Below are 23,915 nucleotides of genomic sequence, written 5' to 3'. Positions count from 1 at the left end.
GTCGGAGTAATTTCTATAGGTTTCCATTTTTTTTTAGCAGGCCATTCAATAGGAACCAAACATGGACCTAGATAGCGTAGAATTAGCAGTGCAGTGAAAAAAAAAGCGAGACCAGTCCTAAGTGTATACAAATATTCAGCACAGAGTTTGGAAGCTAAAATAACAAGAACAGCTTTGAGCTATAAAGACAAACACGATAAGATTTATTAGAATAAAATCAATATCAAGGCCAGCAACATACTGCAAGTATGATCGTTCTATTTATATGTATCCCATCATGAAGGCCTGGTGCACTCTCGTGGGAACAAACACCTGACAACCATCACCACGGCCACCCCCCTTCCCATCATCACTATATCCACACCGTGCATTCACTATCATCACCCTGCCACTTATTTTTCAGTCAGGATATCTTTCCCCTAGCAACATCTACACCACCACCAGAACCATCAGCATAACAACCATTTCCCTTATGTATTCGTTAAATGACTTGCATAAACCGTGTCCAGCATATATAAGCCAGGCTTAGAGTTGTCTCTATGAGGTGTTGTAGCAGTCACCGCTCGAATCGCGTGTTCCTTCCCCTCAGTGACACAAGAAAATGGGGTGCTGCAAAGAGAGACTAAAATTCTGTGTTTTCATGTTCGTCGTCAGTCCTTGTCTCTGTCCGCGTCGTGTCTTCAATGTTTATCTTTCTTGTACTCGTTTACCTTTGACTGTCCGTCTATGTCCTTTTGTTGTCCACCGTTACACATTGTTATACACATACACCAACACTTAAATGTCCAGGGTCACCAATTGTTGGTGGTAGCGAGTGTTATAAGTGCTAGTCGGTTCACGGATAGAGAAACTCAGTATCCGTTAGGGTTGCTTTATTGCACAAAAATACAACAAGTCATTGAGACAAACACAACACAAAAAAAAGGTGTTTGTGTGGGTATGCGTTTGTGTGAATGTTGTTTGTGTAGGTTAACATTTAAGTGTTGGTGTATGTGTATAACAATGTGTAACGGTGGACAACAAAAGGACATAGACGGACAGTCAAAGGTAAACGAGTACAAGAAAGATAAACATTGAAGACACGACGCGGACAGAGACAAGGACTGACGATGAACATGAAAACACAGAATTTTAGTCTCTCTTTGCAGCACCCCATTTTCTTGTGTCACTGAGGGGAAGGAACACGCGATTCGAGCGGTGACTGCTACAGATATTCCCCCCCAGTGACTTCATAGAAGGAACGATATCTTCCTGGTGCGGAGTGGTGCAGATGGTGTTGTTTCGGCGACGGAGAGATGGGGCGCCTGGTCTGGGGCCAGTAGGTACGCCGGCTTGACCCTGTCTACGGAGACCGCGTCCTGAGAACCCAGTCTGTCTATCGTGACAGTCTTTCTGGTCCGTCTCAGGACGCGGTAGGGTCCTTGGTAGGGCTGCTGCAAGGGCCGCCGAACGGCATCCATGCGCACGAAGACGTGGGTGCAGGTGTCGAGGTCCTGGTTGACGAAGGTCTTCGGGGAAGAGCGAGGCTGCACCGGCTGGAGGCTCCTCATGGCACCTTTGAGGCGGGCGGCGAAGTCCTGGACGCCGCAGGGGGCGGTGTCAGGTGTGGGCGCCAGAAGTTCGCCTGGGAGCCGGAGGTTGGTGCCGTACACTAGTTCAGCCGAGGAGTGGTGCAGGTCTTCCTTCAGGGAGGACCTGATGCCGAGGAGGACCAAGGGAAGAGCCAGGGACCAGTTGTCGCGTTGGGTGGATGCCATAAGGGAGGATTTCAGCTGCCGATGGAAGCGCTCGACCATGCCGTTAGCCTGCGGGTGGTAACTTGACGTTCTGTAGCGGCGGATGCCAAGGAGGGTCATGACTTTGTTCCACACGTTAGCCTCGAACTGGCCGCCGCGGTCTGAGGTGAGGCTGAGAGGACGCCGAACCTGGAGACCCAAGTAGCAATGAAGGCGTGGGCGACGGCGTCCGTAGTGATGTCAGCGATGGGGCGGCCTCAGGCCAGCGTGTGAAACGATCCACGCAGGTGAGGATGTAGCGGTGGCCTGCGGAGGGCGGTAGGGGACCAACAAGGTCGATGTGGACATGGTCGAACCTCCGTGACGGGCGTGAAGGTGCCGGGTGGAGAGTGTGTCGCGTCACCTTGGAGGCTTGGCAGTCAGTGCAGGTTTTGGTCCATAGTCTGACGTCTTTGTTAATTCCTCCCAAATGAAGCGGGACGTCATCAAGCGCTGCGAGGCTCGAATGCCAGGATGAGAGAGGTCGTGAAGCTGACGGAAGGCCTGGTAGCGGTGTCGCTGTGGCAGGTAGGGACGGATGGTGGCCGTAGAGACGTCAGCGTAGAGAGTGACCTTGGTGCCTGGGAGTGCGATTTTCTTCACTTTAAGCGCCGGGTTGTTCAGAAGCCTCTCCAGCTCTGCGTCGCCGGACTGATCGGCGGCTATGGCGGCGTAATCAAGTGAAGAGGACGTCACAGCGGTAATGTTGCGGGAGAGGGCATCAGCTGGAGCGTTGTCTGCACCTTTGATATACCGGATGTCAGTGGTGAACTGCGAGATGTAGTCCATGTGGCGGAGTTGACGTGGTGTATAAGAGTCTTTGTTCCTCAGGAAAGTTGTAGTGAGGGGCTTGTGGTCGGTGAACACGTGGAAACGCCGGCCTTCAATGAAGTAGCGGAAACGTTTGACAGCCTTGAAGATGGCGAGAAGTTCCCGGTCGTAAGCGCTGTACTTGGCTTCAGACTTGGAGAGCTTACGGGAGAAGAAGGCGATCGGCTTCCAGGCGTTGTCGACGAACTGTTGAAGGACAGCACCAGTCCCAGTGTCGGAGGCGTCTGTTGCAATCGAGATCTCCGCGTCATGGGCAGGGAAGGAACACGCGATTCGAGCGGTGACTGCTACAGTGCGTCTTGGTGTGTGTGTGTGTGTGTGTGTGAAAGAAGCCTTACAAAAACATTAAAAGGTCATTACAGAATCTCCCCAAAATAGGCGTCTCTCTACATGAAAATAACGGTTGAAAGCTTATCACCGTACCCACCGAGCTACCCGGCTGCTCACAGGTGAGAATATTCGCACGGAAAAACAGGTGAATACGTCCACCCCTGTACTGTACCTTCTTATAATCTGCCCTGTGTATGCCCCCAGCCGTTGCCTCTCCAGCCCTGCAGATACCCACCCCTTCGGTCCCACAGCCGGCTCGCGGGCATAAAAGCCTGGCGTCACCAGCTCGGGACACACAGGTGAGAGGTGCCGCGATGGACGGGAGGCAGACAGCTCGGATAGTGCTGCTGCTGCTGGGGGCCTGCACCCTTGCCTGCGCCCAGCAGATCAAACTACAGGCCATAGAATGTCCCTTTCCAGGTATGTGACTGGCAGAGAGAGAGAGAGAGAGAGAGAGAGAGAGAGAGAGAGAGAGAGAGATTTACATAGATTTACATAGATCAGACCACACAGACCCCATGGTCCAGACTAGGTGGTCTGTCCTTAAACTAAGTGATTTTACATTAATAAGATGGCTCCATAACTTCGCGTTTCACTCTAGTTAATATTAAGTTGAAGGAAGTGTCGGTCGAGCTTGTTTTTAAAGGAGTCAATCGTGTTACTGTGGACCACTGAAGGTGAAAACTTATTCCATTCTCGCACTACAACGTTAGTGAAGAAAAAAACTGGTGCAGTCTGAATTTACTTGTCTTCATTTGAGTTTTGTGCCATTATTCCTCGTCCGCAGTGTCATCGATCATAAACAATTTTAATTTGTCCACGTTCGTGAATCCATTAAGTATTTTGTTGTCACTATTTTAAAACATTCGATCAGTTTTCCTCGGAGGCAACGTTTCTCAAGAGATAACATGTTAAGGGCGGAGAGAGAGAGAGAGAGAGAGAGAGAGAGAGAGAGAGAGAGAGAGAGAGAGAGAGAGAGAGAGAGAGAGAGAGATTTACACAGATAAACATAGATGTTCAGACCCACAAAGACCCTCTGGTTCAGATTAAGGGTTTTGTCCCTTAACCTAAATGAAAGTATTTGTGACAAGACGTGTTTGGGCTAGTTGCACATTTTATTCTGGCCAGCTATCACGACGGAAAATAACCATAAGGCTTGATGAGTAAAACGCACGGAATGTGATGGCCTTGGTGGCAATTGGTGAGTGAGACAAAACGAGGTGTGCATGGGATGAATGTAAAGCAGAGACTCCTATATGGCGAGTCAAGGGAGTTAGATATATGCGGATTTAAAAGGTTGTCACAAGTAAAGGATTTTGTCGCACTTTCAAATTTCTGATAAAAAGGAATAAAATTTTGATGGCACAAGGGACCGGATGCATCGCTTGCAGAAGATAATATAATTAACAACAATCACAGAAGTGAAGTGGTTAGCACTCCTAGCTAGAATCTACAGGTCTTGATTCGAATCCCGGCCTAGGCAGTCGGCGCGCAGTCAACCCAGCTGTTTATCCTGCCTTCCGGGTCATCGATAAATGGATACCTGGGGAAACCTGGGGAAGGTAAACTGTGATAACCCGGAAGTTGCACTTGCCTCGTGTCCCGAGGTATTAAGTTCTCACCCACCGCAGGCTCAAGGGCCAATATGACAGAGATGAGCACCGCGGCCAAGCGCAACTATAGCATATACCAGCGGTTCTCAAAGTGTGGTGCGCGCACCCCTGGGGGTGCGTAAGCTGATCACTAGGGGTGCGTAAGGAAAAAAAAAATGTAATGGCGGATTTTGTATCATTAAAATTCCAAACACATCATTAACTGCCATCGTTTTAAAACTAACGTATGCTGTACGCTTCAGCGGAGTTGTCTATTCTTTGTTTAAAACTTACCCAGACTCTTGAGCACATTCATTCACCCCCCAGGTTTATTTTCGTTCAGTTTTGATAGCCATCGCTCAGAGCCTCATACTTTGCGAGCACAAAATTCGTAAAAATTGGACAAAATTTCAGGAAATCGACGACACCTTAGTACTACTCGAATCTTAGGGTGGGTGAGTGGACTCGGTCACAACCTGGGAGGTGGTGGCCTGAAAAGTGTGGGAACCGCTGGCATATACTATTCCCACAAATTTAACTATTGTGAACAATTTGGTGAGCTGTACTAAACTTTCACGGGAGTTTAGTTGTAATAGAACATCTTCAATCACCGCGTAGTAATAAACGAGAGAGAGAGAGAGAGAGAGAGAGAGAGAGAGAGAGAGAGAGAGAGAGAGAGAGAGAGAGAGAGAGAGAGAGAGAGAGATGGGAGGAGGCGGGGAGAGGAGAATGATTGTCAAACTTCTTATAGAGTAATATATCATGGGGCAACCATCCAGATCCAAAACCCCTCCTTCGCCGTCTCTAGCTGCAGGATGTTGAGTTCGAGAGATTTCTTTAGTGTATAGCTTGTGATGCATTCGTTATGTTACGGTGATCTGGTACAGCCAAAAGGTGAGTGACCCAAGGTCTTCCAACCCGGGACACAAACTCGCAGCTCAGTCCAGGAATATAAAAGTCATGGAGAAGCACAAAGCATGCATGGACTAACAAAGCCGCAATAAAGATAAACGGACCATGGCTAGGAACTTCCGCGCACCTCTTTGAGATCACTGATAGGTGGTGATGGTGGTGGTAGGGAAACAGGAGGGAGAGGGACAAATGATGACTGTGGGTGAAGGAAATGGAAGGTCATCCCATTCAATCACGCCCATCCACTCATCACCCCTTTGCCACCGCCTGCACCATTTTTTAACATTGTGTCATGCCTACTTATCACACACAAATCCTAACTTAGTCGAGCTGACTAACTTTCCCTACTAGAGCCGAGGTGCCTAGAATGAGTGGCAAAGTTAGTCAGGCTGAGTAATATACTTTAGTCAAATTCTGACAAACCAACTAGTAAAGCTGAGTACGTCATTAGTAAAAAAAATCTGACTAACTAATTCATAATACTCACTGTTTTGACTAACTGCATTGATCAAGCTGAGCATGTCCTTCATCAATATTGACTAACCACATCGTTCACACTGAGTATGGCCGTCATCAAAACAGCATGTTTGACCAGTTCCAAATGTGTTGTGAATATTGTTGATATGCAGAGCTGATCACCTTTGAGGAATGCGTACCTGAATGTCTGGTCAAATACAGTACATGGTCCACTAACGATTGAACAAAAACAGTGTACCTATATGCAAGTCGTAAATCATAGAATACTGTATGGCCTTCAGCTAAAGGTCACAAAAAGAATGTACTAAGAAACCCGATATATTAAAGTGAAAAAATAAATTGTACATCTATTTTTGTACAATTAGAAAATAACATATACAGTACACATTCTCTAAAACCAGATTTCATCAATATTAGAAACAGAATGACTAAAAGTAGTCAATAAACTAAATCCGTATTCATTTCACCACAATGTAAATAAACTTGATACACATAGTACCACTCCATTATAACACTACACTTCATAAATATGTAATATGACAGTAGAAAAATACATATATGTGGCCATCTAGCTACACAAGTAGTGACCCAGATTTATATACACATCTGAACACCAGTCCACACTATGCAACTTTTTTGTCAATTCGATTTTCGTGTTGCCGCAACAATTTGCAGGCGACAGTGGCCATTAAAACAATTCATATAAAGTACAAACTAATTAGAACCTAAGTAATCATTATATTAAGAAATTTAAGCATAATAATGATAATAATAATAATAATAATAATAATAATAATAATAATAATAATAATAATAATATGAAAATGAAAGATAATCCTGATCGGTGATGATGTGAAGAAAAATAAGGTAAACATGGTTAGAAAAAATAAATATTAGTGTAAAAGCGAAAAAACAAAACCGAAAAATATTAATAAAATCAGCATGAACAACAAAACCAGAGCAGGGACAATCATGGTTTAATTCAGATCCAGACGTTTCAAAGTCATGGTGACATCATCCTCTGTGGCTACACAAAGTAATAAAACATTAAAATAAAATAAAACAATAAAACTTTAAAAACAATTAACAAACCATAAATTGACTAAGCAATATATAAGGGTCTTGATGACTCGAGATTATTAAGCATAGATTTGTTGTATTTAATGTATAGTGACTCTAGTATTCTAAAATCTGTCCTGCTGCAGGAACGTAAAATCTTGATATGTGATAACTTTAAAGACGTATCACAAGACTTGGAGTTTTCCCTCACGGCAGAGGAAGGAGGGGTGTGATTTAGACTGAGTTGTGCTGGACTGACCTATACGTTCATCTACCTAGATCTTGAAAGCTCGTAAAGTGCTTAATATACCCTGCTATATCAGGACAAGTGTATTTATAAACGAGAGACGAGCACAGGGGAGTCGGCAGTTCTCTTGCTCATAAATACACTTGTCCTGACTGTCAAGCAGGGTATGTTGGAAGCACTTAACGAGCTTTCAAGATCCAGGTAGATGAGCACATAGTTCAGTCCATCACAACTCACAGTCCCAACATCAACCCTCCTTCCTCTGTCGTGAGGGAACATTCTAAGGGCCGATTATTGATTGATTGATTGATTGATTTGGGATTTCCTTCGTGGCGCCGCAACATCTTGGGTCATATGGCGCCGGAGTGCGTAATAAAATGGAAAGCAAATTAGTAAAATAATCTTAGTTTAGAAAAATCTATCCATGGACCAAAGTATGTTGAGGGGTATTAAAAAGTGTTCTAAAATGGTCCATTAGAATAACTTCAGCGTTTAAAAGACTACAGGAGATGGAGAACGCCCACCTCCCGCAAATACCCCATGACGTCATATCCCGGGGTGAGCACCTTTTCCCCCAGCATTAGGGAGAGGGAAAAATTTCCATCTACATGACACCGGGAGAGGTACTGCTCACGCAGGTCCTGCAGACTGGGGCACTCGACCAGCAAGTGTCGGACAGTCATGGGGACCAAGCAGTCGTCGCAGTAAGGCTGCACACCCCGAGACATGAGGAAGCCTTGTGTGTAGCGTGTGTGACCCGTCCTCAGGCGGGCCAGAACGGTTTCCGTTTTGCGACACTTTATGTGGGAGTAAGACCACGGACGTCTTGCCCTGGTCGTGACTTCCCCCATCTTGGTGGTGGCAGTCATATCCTCCCATCTGGCCTGGCACACGCTATCAGCGGTGGCTCGGATGTTAGGGTACAAGTCTTTGCAGGGAAGTGGGCGAAGGTGAGGTGCAGCAGCAGGGACAGGCTGGTAGCCGCCGCCTTGGCCAGCCGATCGGCCTGCTCGTTCCCCTGAACCCTACATGGGCCGGGACCCAGCAAAGGCCACCTGACTACCTCGACGGTTTAATAAGTAAAGCCATTCTAAAATCGATAAAATAAGGGGATGACAGTAATCACGGGCCGCTATAGCAGCCAGTGCGCTACGAGAGTCGCTATAAACAGTAAAGGAGTTCTGGGGGAGACTAAACATAATTCTGAGAGCTAGTAAGATAGCGGAAGTTTCAGCCGTAAAGACTGACGCCACTCTAGGAAGGCTAACGCCCCGGCAGAAGGTGGGAAAGACGACACTGAAGCCTGCTCCAGTGTCCGACTTAGACCCATCCGTATAGACGGGAACAGAGCCCTCGTGAGAAGAGAAGTGCTCTAAAAATAAGGACTGTGCTGCGTAACAGGGGAGGGAGCTCTTTTGGTCCGTTATAGGTCTACACACTTCTACGCTGGGAAACTGCCAATAGCCCACCCTCGGGATGCGGTGGGGACAAACAGTGAATGGAGGAACTGCCCAGGCTGCCATAAGTGACTGCACCCTATATCCAAAAGGTTTAGGAAACTCGGCCGAGCGTCATACACGCGAGAGCGAGAATCTTGGGAGGCGGTAACACAAGGCACAGAATCTGGAAGGCGGTGAGTCCGATACCAGCATCTCAGCATTAAAGACCTCCGGCGCAGGTCCAAGGAATGCATGCCGGCATCCACTAACATACTAGCAATCGGACATGACCTAAAGGCTCCTGTTGCAAGACGGACCCCAGCATGATGCACAGAGTCCAACATACGGAGACGAGCATCCGACGCAGATGAATATATCTCGCACCCATACTCCAGTTTCGGAAGTATAAGTGATCTGTGCAACATGAGGAGGGTCTGGCGATCCGCACCCCAAGAGGTATGGGCTAAAACTCTAAGGAGGTTAATTGCCTTCAAACAAGTTGCCTTGATATACCGGAGGTGAGGGACCCAGGTCAGCCTTGCATCGAATATCAGCCCAAGAAATCGGGTCTCCTCCACACATGAGATTCTGCGACCGTAGAAGTATAGGTCTGGGTCCGGGTGGACTCCATGAATACGGCAGAAGTGCATGGCCACAGTCTTAGTTTGGGAGAACCGAAAACCTTGAGTTTCAGCCCACGTGGATATCCTGTTAAGTGCCAACTGTAATTTTCGTTCTATCAGTGACATCCTGGATCCAGAGACTGAGATGGACAGGTCATCGACATACAAACTCCTCGGACTCCTTCTGGTAGTACACTAATAACGCTGTTGATGGCCACGGCGAAGAGAGTAACACTGAGAATACTCCCTTGCGGCACACCATCTTCTAAAAGAAGAGCATCAGAGTGCATGTCTCCAACCCTCACCCTCAAGAAACGATTCGATAAAAACTGTTTGATAAAAATCGGGAGCCGGCCACGAAGACCAAACTCATGGAGGGAAAGTAAGATGCCATGACGCCAGGCAGTGTCATACGCTTTTTCCAAATCAAAGAACACTGTAACTTGGTGTTGGTTGGAGGCGAAGGCCTCACATATAGATGACTCCAAAGATAGAAGGGCGTCTGAGGTGGATCGCATTTTGCGAAAACCATATTGTACTTGTGATAAAATATTCCCTTTCTCTAAGTACCACATGAGCCGCCCATTCACCATCTTCTCCATAACCTTGCAAAGGCATGAAGTGAGTGATATGGGACGGTAATTTGTTGCCTGCCGGTGGTCCTTTCCAGGCTTAGGGATTGCAATAATAACGGCAACGCTCCAGGAAGACGGATAATCACCGGTATACCAAATTCTATTAAAAAGAGACAATAAAAACATAAGTGATTCGTCAGGAATATGACGTAAAAAGGAGTATGGGATGTCATCGGGACCTGGTGACGAGTCATGGCACTGGTTTAGAGCTGAACGGAGTTCAAGACTGAGGCCAGCAGACTCCAAGCGCCGACGATGGCGTCCCGAAGGAGATGTAGTGTCTTTCCTAGATACATTTGTAAAATGTTGGGCAAGGACTTGAGCAACTGCAATAGGTTCGGCCACGTTCCTGCCTGCTTCTGACAGGACAGGAGGGGAAGGGACGGTATATTTCCCAGAGATTTTCCTCACTCGTTTCCATACCTGCGCTAGGGACGTCTCCTTGTTTAGGGTGGATACGTATGCCTTCCACGAAGCACGACGGGCCTCTTTAAGGACCCGTCGGGCATGGGCACGCGCCCGTTTGAAGGCTTCTAAGTAATGTGGATCTCCACGATGTCGGCAGAGGCGTGAGAAAGCGGCTCGTTTTGCCTTCACAGAAGCGGCGCACTCAGGGTCCACTAGGCATGGGACGTCTGGGAAAGTGACCAGACGTCTTTGGAACTGCTAATATGGCTGCCGAGTGTAGTAAGGTAGTAAAATATGCCACCGCTTCGCCAGTGCTGCTGAAGTCATCTAAAGACCGTGCAGTGGAACTTAGCTGTTTGAAGAGTTGCCAGTCTGCTTTATCTATACGCCAGCGTGGGAGGCGAGTGCGTGGTTCGCCCTTGGCTGACGATAAAACAATAGGGAAGTGGTCACTTCCATGCAAGTTCGGTAAAACCTTCCAGTTGAAATCTAAAATAATATTAAAGAACACAAAGACACATCGATAGCCGTAAAATACCCGTTTGGCTATGGAAGTGCGTCATATCTCCAGAATTAAGAACTCCCAGTTCCTCATCTTCTACCACAGATGCCAGCATCACGCCTCGAGGGTTAGTGGTGCAGTCTCCCCACAGTGGATGACGGCCATTCACATCGCCTAGTAAGAGGAAAGGGGCAGGAAGATCAGCGATCAAGTTATCAAGAGCCCTCCTCTCTACATGAGCGCTCGGAGGAAGGTATAAGCTGCAAACTGTGTACTGTCGTGGGAGAAAGAGCTGGATGCTGACCGCCTGGAAGGGAGCTGACAACCTTACGCGTGAGAAAGGGATATCACGGCGGACCAGTATGGCACTGCCGCCACGATTCCCTTGGTCTTGTAGAGGATAAGAATATAAAATATGGTAACCAGGAGGCCCAAAAGGAGTACTTTCTCCTACCATGGTCTCCTGAATGCAAATGCATACTGGGGAATAACGGGCTATAAGACTGAGCAACTCTTCCCAATTGGCACGCACACCACGGCAGTTCCACTGCACGATATTGAAGATGATTACTTAGTGAGGTGCTTTGGGGCTCTTCCGGAGAGGAATCGCCCTGCACCTACTGGGTTCCTTTTAAAGGGGCCATCACCCTTCATTAAAGGACCCTTGGTCCGAGCTGTAGCTGGTTGCGATACCATATGTACCGCAGACCGATTGGCAGGCTGGGGGCATTCAGCTACCCTCCTGCCCGCGACTGCTGCCGGCGTCTTCCCTCTCCCGCCTCTCCCAACCGTCCGCCACTCTGAGGTAGCAGCAGAGGAGGAGGAAGCAGAGGAGGTCCCCGGAGAAGACTCTCCGGAGGTTGAGGCCACGGGCGCCGGCAGCGACGCACCGCAAGCCTGAGCACCAGCAGACTCCGGCCCACAGACAGCCTGTTGATCTGGCGCAGGGGCGGCGGAATCAGCCGACGCCTGGGGTAACTCCGGCGATCCTTCAACTGGCGCCGGAGTTTGCAGCTGGTAGGGGAGTCTCATCGAGAGACTCCCTGCGTTAACGTTTCTGTTGTTGTGGCTCTGTTCGGAGCGGGACACGATTTGGTGTGATTTCAGGTAAAGGCGTCGACACAGAAACGACGGGAGCTGCAGGGCACGACATATCCTGGGAGGTTTTGAGACGGCGTTGAGCGTGTGACTGGAGAACTGAGGCATAGGTTCTACCAGGACTAGACAGCCTGGTAAGGGCGAGTCGCTTTGCCTCTACAAAGACAATTTCTCTTTATTTCGAATGGTAAGCACCTCTCTCTCAAATCTAAGGCGATCACACTCTTTCGATGAAGCTAGATGGGGCTCGGCACAGTGGTAGCACCGAACAGGGCCTGGCACTCCTCACCATGGTCATCCCTACCGCAGGTGACGCATACTTAGGGAGACCATTCTGCAGGCGGCAGCATGTCCGAGTCACATGTCCATATAACTGGCAATGGAAACAACGTCTGGGTTTGGGACATATGGTTTCACGTGGAGGTTTAACCATGCCAATTTTACAGTTCTAGAGCTCTAGCCGATTAAAAGTTATGAATAGTGTGGTGTGGGTGTCAGTGCTCCTTCTTCTTTCTGTGGACACGCCTCACCGCAACAACGTCATACTCCTCGAGTTCCTTAATCCAGGCGCTCCTCCGAGTAACGAAGGAGGTCTCTTGAAAATACCACGCCGCGCGATTGGTTCATGGTAGCATGGGGGCACATGATACTGCAGCCCAGGAACTGAGGTGAGGGCACGGAGTCTTTCACTCTTCTTCAGGAGAAGAGACTTCCACAAGAAGGCTGCCATCTCCTGCGGAAGCATCTTCGGCTCTCTGCCGCAAGTCTTGACAAGTTCACGGTGGACTTCGAAGATGTCGAGATCATTAACAGATCTACCATCTAGGGACTTTACGGTGATGTATTTGTCATAGGATACAGATTCAAATAGACCGGGCAGGACCTCAACTTGAGAACTCTGCGAGACTGGCACATTCTTTGGTCCCTGCTTCCGGCTCTTGGTCCGGGAGCCACCGGGTCTGGGGATTAAGAAAGAAGAGGCAGATGCCCCTTTAGTGCCACTCGGAGCCTGAAACGGCTCCAGGGTGGCGATGAGGGAAGGCCGAGAAGAGGTTTCCGGGGACGGTCGGAGGTCAGGTAGGGATGTAGGCCGAGGTCCATTCGGGGATTTAGATGCCATCAAAGGTGACAATTATTTCACTTCCCCACCCCCACCCACCACGGAGCCCAACATGGGAGGCTAATGCTGGAGCAACAGCTCACAGCAGCCTCAGGGCAGTGGGGAAGTATAAATGGCAGCTGCCTGGTGTGAGGCGGCAGCCGCGGGACCATTGCGGTGCCCACCAGACAACAGCCACTTGACCCTAGCCAACGCATGACCAGCCGATTGATAGAGCGGGGCCACACAAGACCACCCGTCTTACCCCAACCCTCCCGCCAAAGGAGCGTGTTGTCCACCGAAGGGAACTACACCCTGCCCCGCGGTGGACTCAACTCCCAGACGAGAGGGCGCGGGGAGTGTACGGGACGCCACGCACGGCAAACACGTGGGGAGGCTCAGCCATGCCCTTGATGGTAGTCGGGCAGGCACATACGTCACCACTGGTAAGCCTCCATTACCAGTAGTGACGGGGGAGTGTTTAGTCCACTCTGGCCGACAAACAGCAAGCCCTACAGAGGTGGACGAACCACCTAAGTAGGTGGTGCTGCCGACCAGGCTTCAAGCCCCGCTACCACGGCAAGGAACTCCCCTCAGCGGGGAAGGGGCCGATTACACAGTCGCTGTTATGGTTTAGGATCAATCCGAGCCAAGGCTACACACGACTTGTCGGGGTCTTTTCGGCCATTTTTGGTAAGGGTTGTCCACACTGAATTGGGACATTAGCTGAAAAGACGTCTGTGAAACCCGACAAGTTGTGTGTAGCCTTGGTTCAAATTGATCCTAAACCATAACAGTTACAGTGAAATCAGCCCTAAGTCTTGTGGTATGTCTTCAAGGAAAGTTTTTTTAACTTTGTGTAGCCACTGAGGATGATGTCGGCATGACCTTGAAATGTCTGGATCTGAATTAAACCATGATTGTCCCTACGCTGGTTTTGTTGTTCATGTTGAGACTGCGGTTTCCCCGCGACCAACCTTTCTCTAAAAGAAAATTAATAACGGAAAAATATACAAAATAAAAGTAGGGAAAACAAAAAACAAATATGGTGTCCCATCCAGTCAGTTGCTCAACACATCAGGGTGTAGTGTAGACAGTCGACCGTTGCCAACTAAAGTTGCATAGTGTGGACGAGCCTTTAAAATCATTAACAGTTAATAATGCATGAAACCTTAACAAGACTAGAAAAAAACATACAATTTATTATTTACCAAACAAAACTATAGAAAGTGAGAAATAATTTTTGTAGGTTATATAAAAAAAATTCATTGAAAATTGGCTGAAAACAACAAACAAAATTCTTCTGATGCATCCATACATACTTTTAATACTGCTGTGTGTGTGTGTGTATTTACCTAGTTGTGATATACGGGAAAGGAGCTATGCTCGTGTTGTCCCATCTCCATATTGACTTTTGTCCAACTTACACTAGCTTTAAATTCATGAATCGGATTTGCACGAACCACTTCGTGCTCCAGATCATTCCAAACGTCTACTAGTTGCTTGGAATGATCTGGAGCTCGAAGTGGTAGATGCAAAGACGATTCATGAATTTAAAGAGTGTTTGTGTGTGTGTGTGTGTGTGTGTGTGTGTGTGTGTGTGTGTGTGTGTGTGTAATTGACTAAATTCATGCACTCTTGTACCCCATTGCCATTTTTACTTCATTTAATTTGACCATTAGGGATTTAGGTTTCTGAGTTTCTCCTTATTCATACTTGATACCTAAAACATATGAGGATATAAAACTGGGGAAGTGTTTACAGTCTTTAGGATGTTCAATATTGTATACATACAATCCTGCTACTAATCCAGCTACAGCCATAGTAATGGATGTAGTTTCAGCTATGGGTGTACCATCCAGTAAAACACAATACAAAAGTGGTGAGGGATGGAAAAAGAAAAGGACATTCATGGTAGACAGAAGAGATAAGGAGGAAAGTAAAAGAGAAAAGAGGACTTTTTAAGAAAACTCAAGAAAGAAATATGGCTGAGCAAGTAAAAGAGGAAAGGAAAAAGAAATATAAAGAATGCAAGATGAAATTAAGACAAGCAGTAAAAGAAAGTAAGAAGAGAGTTGCTGAAGACTTTGGAAAAAAGATTAAGTGAAAAATATATAGGGAACAAAATCATATTGGAAAGAAGTAAAAAACAAAAGAAATGCACAAAATATCTCCTCAAGTAAAATAAATGAAGTTATGGATGAGAATAGAATGACGTTAAAAGATGGGGAAGCTGTGAAGGAGATGGAGAGAATATTTAAAAAAACTTAATGAATTTTGAGGATGGACATCCAGCAGCTGTAACAGCAGCAGTTTTGAGTAGAGGTAGAGGAGGATTATATAAAGAAAGAAGTATAACATATGAAGCAGTAAATCAAGCAATAAAAAGATTAAAAAGGGAAAGGCAGCAGGAATTGATGAATTCACGGCAGAAATGATCAAGTGTGAAGGAGAGGTAGTTACTGAATGGATGGTCAGGTTCTGTGAAGTGACATGGGAGGGGGGGTTGCCAGCAGACTGGACAAAATCCATCATTGTCCCAGTTTACAAGGGGAAGAGCAGGAGAGGGGAGTGTGGGAGCTATAGAGGTTTAAGTCTCCTAAGTATACCCGGAAAGGTATAGAGAGGGTGCAAAGGCTTACAGAAAAGAAAATCTGTGAAGAACAAGGAGGCTTCAGGAAGGGAAGGGGATGTGTGGATCAGATATTTTCCTTCAGGATGATAGTAGAAAAAAAAATAGCAAAAAGAAAGAAACCATACGCTGCCTTCATGGATTTAGAAAAAGCTTACGACGAGTCGATTGGATTGCATTGTGGGTTGTTTTAAAGATTTATGGTGTGGGAGGAAAACTGCTTAGTGCAATGAAGTATTTTTATGAGAATGCATCTGCATGTGTCAAAATTAGTGGAGAAACAAGTGAACATTTTGATATAAAAGTGGGCTTAAGTAAAGGGTGCGTCATGTCACCATGGTTGTTCAATATTTATATGGATGGTATTATGAGAGAAATGAAGGGCAAAGTTCAAAGTTGGGGAGTTGGAGTTAAAATGTACGCTGAGGGAAGGAAGTGGGTGCTGAATTCAATCTTATTTTCTGATGACATAGTGCTCGTAGCAGAAAATGAAAGTGACTTACAAAATTTGGTCAGTGTTTTTGATAGGGAATGTAAAAGGATAAAGCTGAAAGTAAATGTCAACAAGAGTAAAGTGATGGTTTGTGAGCAAAGTAGAAGTGAGGTTGTAGATTTTGTATGCCCATATGGAGTGGGAACTGAATGTGAAAAAAATGCTAAATAATTTTGAATGGTGAAGAAACGGAGCAGGTCAATGAGTTTAAGTATCTTGATCAGTTATGTGCAAGCATGGTGATACGGAGGGAGAGACAAGAGAAAGGGCATTGCAAGGAAGAAGGGTGGTAGGGTCTTTGGGACGTATCATGAATGGCAGAAGTGTGAGCATGGAGGTAAAGAGGGATGTGAGAAATAAAATAATAGTACCAACCCTCACATATGCAAGTGAGCCTGGAATGAAAGTCAGAGGTCTAGAGTGCAGGCAGTGGAAATGAGTTATTTGAGGAGTGCATGTGGTGTGAGTAGAATGGATGGAATAAGTAATGGAAGTGTGTATGAACGTTTTGGAATGTGTCACAGGGGTGAAGGAAGAGGTGTTGAGTGGTGGAAGAAGTTAAGGACACTTTAAAATGGTTTGGCCACATGGAGCGAATGGAGGAGAGTGAGATGACCAGGATGGTGTATGTGAGTGAGATGGAGGAGGGAATGTTAGAGGACGACCTCAATGAAATGGAGAGAGAGGATGCAGGCATACGTTAGGGAGAAGGGGAAAGATCCTTGAGAAACTTTGTGCAGACAAGGAGGGAGTGTCTGGATAGAAAAGATGGAAACTCTTCTGCCATGGCCATCCCCTGGTAGGAGCTACTAGGAGCATGCGTCGATGATATGATGATAAAGATTGACCTTAACCTGTATTTGAAATAATTCGCTGAGGCCTGTGCATATAACACCTGTAAGGGAGGGGTTGGGGGGCAGTGAGATTAGCTTAGGGAGCTGGTTGGAGGTCACGACTCTGGTTTACAACAGTGCAGCCCTACTGTAAAGAAATATTCAATTTTATCTAACTAGTTTTATATAGTATAGCTATCATTTGATGTGAATATGCAGAATGAAACAATTAAGCATTTCCAGTGCATCCCAAATTGTTCTTGCATGAAAGACCTGTGAAATCCAAGCAGAAATGAGCTTTAAAAAAATATTGTTTACATTACATTATATGCTGAGTACTTGCTTTGGGTGAATCTTTGTCGCCTTTGGCGAAATTTATCAGAACATTTGGGGGCCAGGCATCTCGGCAGAAAGAAAGCGAGCCTCCTTTGTTTACTTTCCGTGTGCGATATTGGCATCCATCCAATAGTGTTTTCCTCCACCCACAACTCCTGGCCCTAAAGCCATCACCTTTGAACTGCCCACACTCCTGGTAGCGGCATCACCTTTGACCTGTCCATGCTTCTGGTAGCGGCAGTTGTCCACCCAAGGTCTTGGATCATCTCGCACAACAACCTGCAATCATTTGAGGGTGAAGTATAATATGCTGGGAGCAGAAACCGGTAACCTCACCGAGACACAAACACCTGACCTTCCTAGTCTTGGAGGGGTGGGGCTGATACATGCATGGCAGGAACTCAGCAAATAATGTAATGTAAATATATTTTTTTTTAAGAAGCCCACTTTGGCTTGATTTCACAGGGCTTTCATGCAAGAACAATTATGGATGAGGAAATGCTACCTGATAGCATTTATATTTTCTCTCATTTACCAATAAATAAAACAATGAGAATGATCAGCTACATTATTACTAATATTATTATCACTTATATTGAAGTGTAATTGTTGAAAGTCCCAAAGAAATACAGATAATTTACGATGATTGAAAAAATACTTGGTAATTCCTTACAAGAACTCCGCTACTCCAGTGCCCCCCACCCCCAAAAACAACCCAGGGGGGGGAAGGGAAATTGACTGAAATATGGGACTCCCAAATTTACCACCCCAAATCCCTAAAATAGGGTAAATTTTCTACTCCCAAAAGTGTACTGAACTGCGTATATCTGACAGCTTACACTGTACGTCAAGTATATTTAAACTACTCCAACCTGTCTTTACCTAACCAAAACTCGACCTCCTCTGCTAGGTTAGGTTAGAATAGATTACAAGACAACATATTAATGGAACTTCCCTTAAACTTTTAACTAGGGAATTTTCCCTATCCTAGGGAAATATTTTATGGTAGTTTTGGAGGCCCATTTTTCAGTTAATTTGACTCCGCCTTCACAACCCCAATTCTCCACAGGTTCCTAGGCTTGTCTTGGGGGGTAGGGCGGGGCTGGAATGGCAGAGGGGGAGGCGGACTTCTTGTAAAGAATTATCGAGTAGCTCAAGCTTCGTGGGCCCTGTGACCCAATAGTCGCTGGCTGGCAACTCTGGAATAATACCTCATTAACTGAAGATGGTCACTATAGTAAGAATGGGGAGGAGAAAATGATCTGGGATAATGATTTCATTTACTTTCCTAAAGTCCACCACAGGTCGAAATGAACCATCCTTTCGGGGGGATAAAAGTGATGAATCCACGGGGAATGTGATTCTTGAATGACTCCTTGAGCAAACATGTCATCCACCACCAGTAAGTGCCCTATGAAGGCACACACAAGGATGAGTACCTGGGTTATGGTCAATACGATGGGCATTTCCCCTGGTACTGATATTGTGTTTGATCACTGGAAATCACTGTCCATACACTGAAAATGTTAAAAAAAAAAAAATTGTCCAGTTTTAGCAAGGGTGGTAAAGAGGCAAAGACACCACACCTAAAACTCACTCAATCTGCTACTGCATGTACTGTTTCTGCCCACAAACTTCACCCATAACTATCTAACAGAAATCACTAGAGGAACAACAAAACTTACCAGCAGTGATCCCACGTCTCGTTGTTGTTTTGGGCCGCGGCGATCTAGTCGCTCACTGTTCACATGAGCCCTGGTGTCGTCCTGTGAGGGCTTCACATGCACGTCAGCTGCCCCGTCTTCCTGAGGAAGGCGCAGGTGAGGCGGAGGACAGCTTCCTGGCGTGAGGGGTGGACGCCTGCCGCCGCCAGCACCGTGGGCAGGTCAAAGGTGGGCACGTCCAGGGCGCTGAGTCGGTGTCGGAGCAGCACTCGCTGGGAGTGGTGGCGTGGGCAGTGCAGCAGAAGGTGTTCAATGGTGTCCTCGACGGTCCTGCACCAGCAGGGGCAGTGAGGGTCAGGGGACAGGCGGTGGAGGTGAGCGCCCAGGTGTGTGTGGCCCAAGGCTCAGGCGAAGGAGCATCAGGGCCACGTCTAGGACGCGGAACGCTTTCCTCACCCACGGCTGTGGGAAGGAGTTGGTGCGGTACTGGCCTATGAAGGTGGTGTCGTCCCATGAGGCGTGGCAGGTACGGGAGATGAGACGTTTGGCCGTGTAGAGTGGCAGGGGAAGCGGCGTTATGTTTACTTCCGGCCATGTTTTGTTTTAAACTCGCTGCTGCTGCGACGGTGGCGTACCCTAGCGGCGACGCCGCCGCTGGAGGCGGTCGATTCAAATTGCCTCATTCCGAACCTAATGCGCTATATTATCACATCCTCAGTCAACTTATTTCATAATATGTTACAAACATTCAACGAGGAGTTATGTTCTTTGTAAGGCAAGTGTTATAAACGCTTTTAACCAGTAGATACAAGGATGTAGGGATGGAATGAAATGACTAACACATTAGTCACGATCTTTTTGACGAAGGATTTGACTAACTTTGGTTTTGTGTGCACTCATGCATGAATACATCCACCCCTTTACCACCGCATCCACCACCACCTGTTAACGGTCTCACAGGACAGACGGAAAAGTATGCCGGAAGACTGTTATTCTCTCAAGGTGCTTCTAGGTACTACCTGGAACTTTCAACTTTATCACCATATTTACGAAATTCTAGGAGCACCTTTATTATAAGACTCTCAGTTGATGAAATATTTCTTATAAAGTTAAACTGTATAAATGATGGCTAGGACACTGAGCTGCCTTTCGGTGTTCTAATTACTTCACCTTGATAACAATATTCGATCAAATCCTTTATTAAATATGTGTGTGTGTGTGTGTGTGTGTGTGTGTGTGTGTGTGTGTGTGTGTGTGTGTGTGTGTGCCAAGAAGTTGCAAGTTGTGGCAAATGAGAAGCACCAGGAAGAAGCCGGATACATTATTAGTAACAATGTCTGGGGTGCAAGGAGGAAACCAAGAGGAACGGGGAATACATATCATACATGCTACTATATAGGAGCAGCGAGTAGCGGGCTTTTATATTATTGTTTCCTTTTTTTGTGCCCTTGACCTGTCTCCTTTGTTGTAAAAAAAAAATGAAATGAATGATAGTGACTGTTCGGGGGACAAAAAATCTATGTTGTATAATTGATAGAAAATATCTTATAGTGCTGCGTCATACATCTGAAACCGCAATGGCTTGAGTTATACAAAAGAAACAAATGACAGGTAGCCAGTAGCTAGTCTGGGTGAAGGTAAAACTATTAACGGTAAAGCTGAAGAACTTCAGCATTTTTCTTATTTCATTTCATATCACCCACACACTTGTGAACCTGGGGAAGCGTGGGTGTATTGGGTGGGGAAGCACAGATTACTGATATAAGAACATATTAAGATCTCGGGACCTTCCCTAAACCAGTGAAGCTCTAAACGTCTTACAAGACTGCTATGGGGGCACGGTAAAGCAAGCTCTCTTGCAGGCATAACAATGGGCTTATAATTTGCAAAACACCTCTGCCTTTGATGAAGGTCTGCACAGTAAGCAAGCTTGACTGTCCTCTAAATCCTTCACATATATAACGTATAATAGGGTCCTCAGCAATACAGAAGCCATTATTTTAAGATAATGAACAGACGTAATCGTACATATTACTCCCATTGATTAACTGGATGTGAAGCAAGAATAGGATAGAGTAACTCACGTTTTGTTGGCCTGCAGAGGGACAGTCTGTGCTGTCGGAGGCAGAATGCGGCAAATACACGGCCTGCGAGTGGACTGACGGGCGCTGCCACATGGTTAATAACGGGCTTGGTGGCTATGTGGTGGACGGTGACCCTCAAGATACAGCGAGAGGATTCAAGGTAAGGCTCAAACACCTTACGTGATAGCAAAGATATTTCCTTATGCATGGGGACGTAATAACAATACACTGGTAGACTTCTAGTAGTAGTAATGCAAGTAGTAATGATAGTCGCCACAGGCTAACCCCCCCCCCTTTTCTGCCCCCCCTCCCTGGCTCCCTCTCCCCTCTGCAGGTCTCCCTTCGGAAGAGTGACCCCACTGTGACCATGTTCGGCCAGGATTTGAACAACCTGATCTTCGAGGTCATCTACCACGAGAACTACCACATACAGATCAAGGTGCGACTCTCTCTCTCTCTCTCTCTCTCTCTCTCTCTCTCTCCGGCCGCGCGGCATGGCTGGCAAGCGTGTCACTAAGGCTGGATTCACACGAGCCACTTTTTAGTGGTCAGTGGCCGCCACAAAATAATAGTCAAAATAAAACACACACATCTCTGTGGGTGCCTGCACACGGGCCACTTTTTTGTGGTCACCACAAAGCAGTGGCGAGTTGTGGCGGGCGGAGCCATTTTCCGACCACGCCACTGTGGCCGGCCACAGTGGCCAGCGATATATACCGTTATTTCAAATGGCAGCGTGCACACGAGCCACTATCGGTGACCACCACCTTGCCACCCGCCGCTTTCCCTCTGTCTTGACACTTGAACACCTGAATTTTAACTGTCATAATGATGTATAAGTATGACCTTCACGCATAACTTGTGTTTAGGATATAATGGATAAGCTCTTATATGCTTTCAGAACTAATGTTTCATTTCGTTTCATAGTTTTGCATATTAATTGATTCTGGTATGGATATTTTACTGAATGTGGTAGTTTTATTTACCCGGAAGTAGAAAGGGGAAAATGTTATGTAACCGCAAAGACTACTGAATTATGTCAATAGATTACATCTAATGTGACTTAATATTCATCAATGATCTTCTTTCCATAACAAGCTGTCCTGTCCACTCGTACGCCGACGACTCCACTCTGCATTATTCAACTTCTTTCAATAGAAGACCATCAAAACAGGAAGTACACAACTCCAGACTGGAGGCTGCAGAACGCTTAACCTCAGACCTTGCTATCATTTCCGATTCGGGCAGAAGGAACCTTGTGTCCTTCAATGCCACAAAAACTCAATTTCTCCACCTATCAACTCGACACAATCTTCCAAACACATATCCCCTATTCTTCGACAACACTCAGCTGTCACCTTCTTCAACACTAAACATCCTCGGTCTATCCTTAACTCAAAATCTCAACTGGAAACTTCATATCTCTCTCGCTAAATCAGCTTCCTCGAGGTTGAGCGTTCTGTATCGTCTCCGCCAGTTCTTCTCCCCCGCGCAGTTGCTATCCATATACAGGGGCCTTGTCCTCCCTCGTATGGAGTATGCATCTCACGCCCCTAAACAGGCTAAACTTGCACCCACACAAACAAACCCACTGGTGTAACACTATCTACCCGATCAAGGCAGACAACCCGGCTGCCCTGACACACACACACACAAAAAAAAAAAAAAATAAATAAACACAAAAAATACATGTAGAAATTACTCTTTCTCAGGAACGTCACTAAAATCCTTCACCCACCCCGGCCTTCGCCGCTCCCTCTGGGGCCGCTGTAGTGGACGCGTGGGCGGCGGCAAGCAAGCAGTGACACCCAGAGGGGCATCTCCAACCCCAAGGCATGGCACAGGGTTACCACTAGCTTCCGCCACATTACTTGAACACCCCAGTTGCTCGCCCACGTCTCGGTCGTCCTCCGCCACGTCCTCGTCATTGCTGCCGTGGCCCCAGGAGTAGCGCTTCGGACCGTGATAGCGCCAAAGACGGTCCACGTGGACAAGAGACGGGCGTTTCCGTTTTCGGAAAATTCTACACGTGACGTCAGATAGTGCTGCCACAACCGTGTATAGCCCCTCCCAAGGACTCTGTAGCTTCGGCGAAAGCCCTCGTTTCCGACGGGGGGATGCAGCCACACTCTATCACCCAAGGAGTACCTCATGTCACTTATGAACCAGTCGTAGGTCTCCTTCATTGCCTGCTCTGCCACCTTCAGCCTCGCAGTGCCACTGCGTAGCCAGAGGTGACGGTGGGCAGGTTTATATAGGGAGGCCGCCCCGTGCCCAAGCCCACCGGGAGCCTCAAATCATGACCAAACACGAGGCGGGAAGGTGTGAAGCCTCATTCTCAGCGGACCGGTAGGCCATCAGCATGACGGACAGTTTGACGTCTCAGTCTTCCTGGTCTTCCCCGCAATACTTGGCCAGCTGCTGCGCAAGAGTTCGGTTAAAACGCTCCACCATTCTCGCGGCAGCTTCAACACGTGCCGTAGAACTCTCCGCCTTCCTCGACGCCGCCTTCTTCTCCAGCTTCACCTAACGGAACGGTCCCGGTGGTCACGGTGGAGTTGGGCGGCCGCGCCTAGGCCGCTGGTTGTCTTCAGGAAGTCCTCAAACTCCAAGACCCTCGCCAGCGCCACCTGCAGATCCACGAGGTGCGCCTGCTTGACAAAAATCTGCAGCTGCTGGTCCTGCAGGGCGTCTGCGAAGAAATCGCGGGCCAGCACAACATCATCTCTTCCAGGGCCGCGGGGTACGTCCTTCTTACCAGGGCTTCTACGTCTTGCGCTAGATGCAATAGTTTCGCCTCTCTCCCGAGTCCACTTCTTCAGCCTGGCCTTGTACACCTCGGCCTG

The 23,915-nt window shown here is 47.1% G+C and overlaps 1 protein-coding gene across 1 annotated transcript in view; it reads left to right on the top strand.

The window, feature by feature from the left end:
* The first annotated feature begins 2,917 nt into the window (after positions 1-2,917).
* The window catches only part of LOC127000674 (sucrase-isomaltase, intestinal-like), a 45,785-nt gene continuing 24,787 nt past the window's right edge, over positions 2,918-23,915 (top strand). The window contains exons 1-4 of the mRNA XM_050864654.1: positions 2,918-3,055; positions 3,141-3,356; positions 21,087-21,229; positions 21,404-21,508. Coding sequence (XP_050720611.1) covers positions 3,251-3,356; positions 21,087-21,229; positions 21,404-21,508 — 354 coding nt within the window. The 5' untranslated portion in view covers positions 2,918-3,055; positions 3,141-3,250. The remainder of the gene's footprint in view (positions 3,056-3,140; positions 3,357-21,086; positions 21,230-21,403; positions 21,509-23,915) is intronic.

This window comes from Eriocheir sinensis, chromosome 19 (genome assembly GCF_024679095.1).
Source record: "Eriocheir sinensis breed Jianghai 21 chromosome 19, ASM2467909v1, whole genome shotgun sequence".
NCBI classification, from domain to species: Eukaryota; Metazoa; Arthropoda; class Malacostraca; order Decapoda; family Varunidae; genus Eriocheir; species Eriocheir sinensis.
The sequence above is the reverse complement of the archived record's forward strand: the minus strand, read 5'-3'. Positions and strand labels throughout refer to the sequence as shown.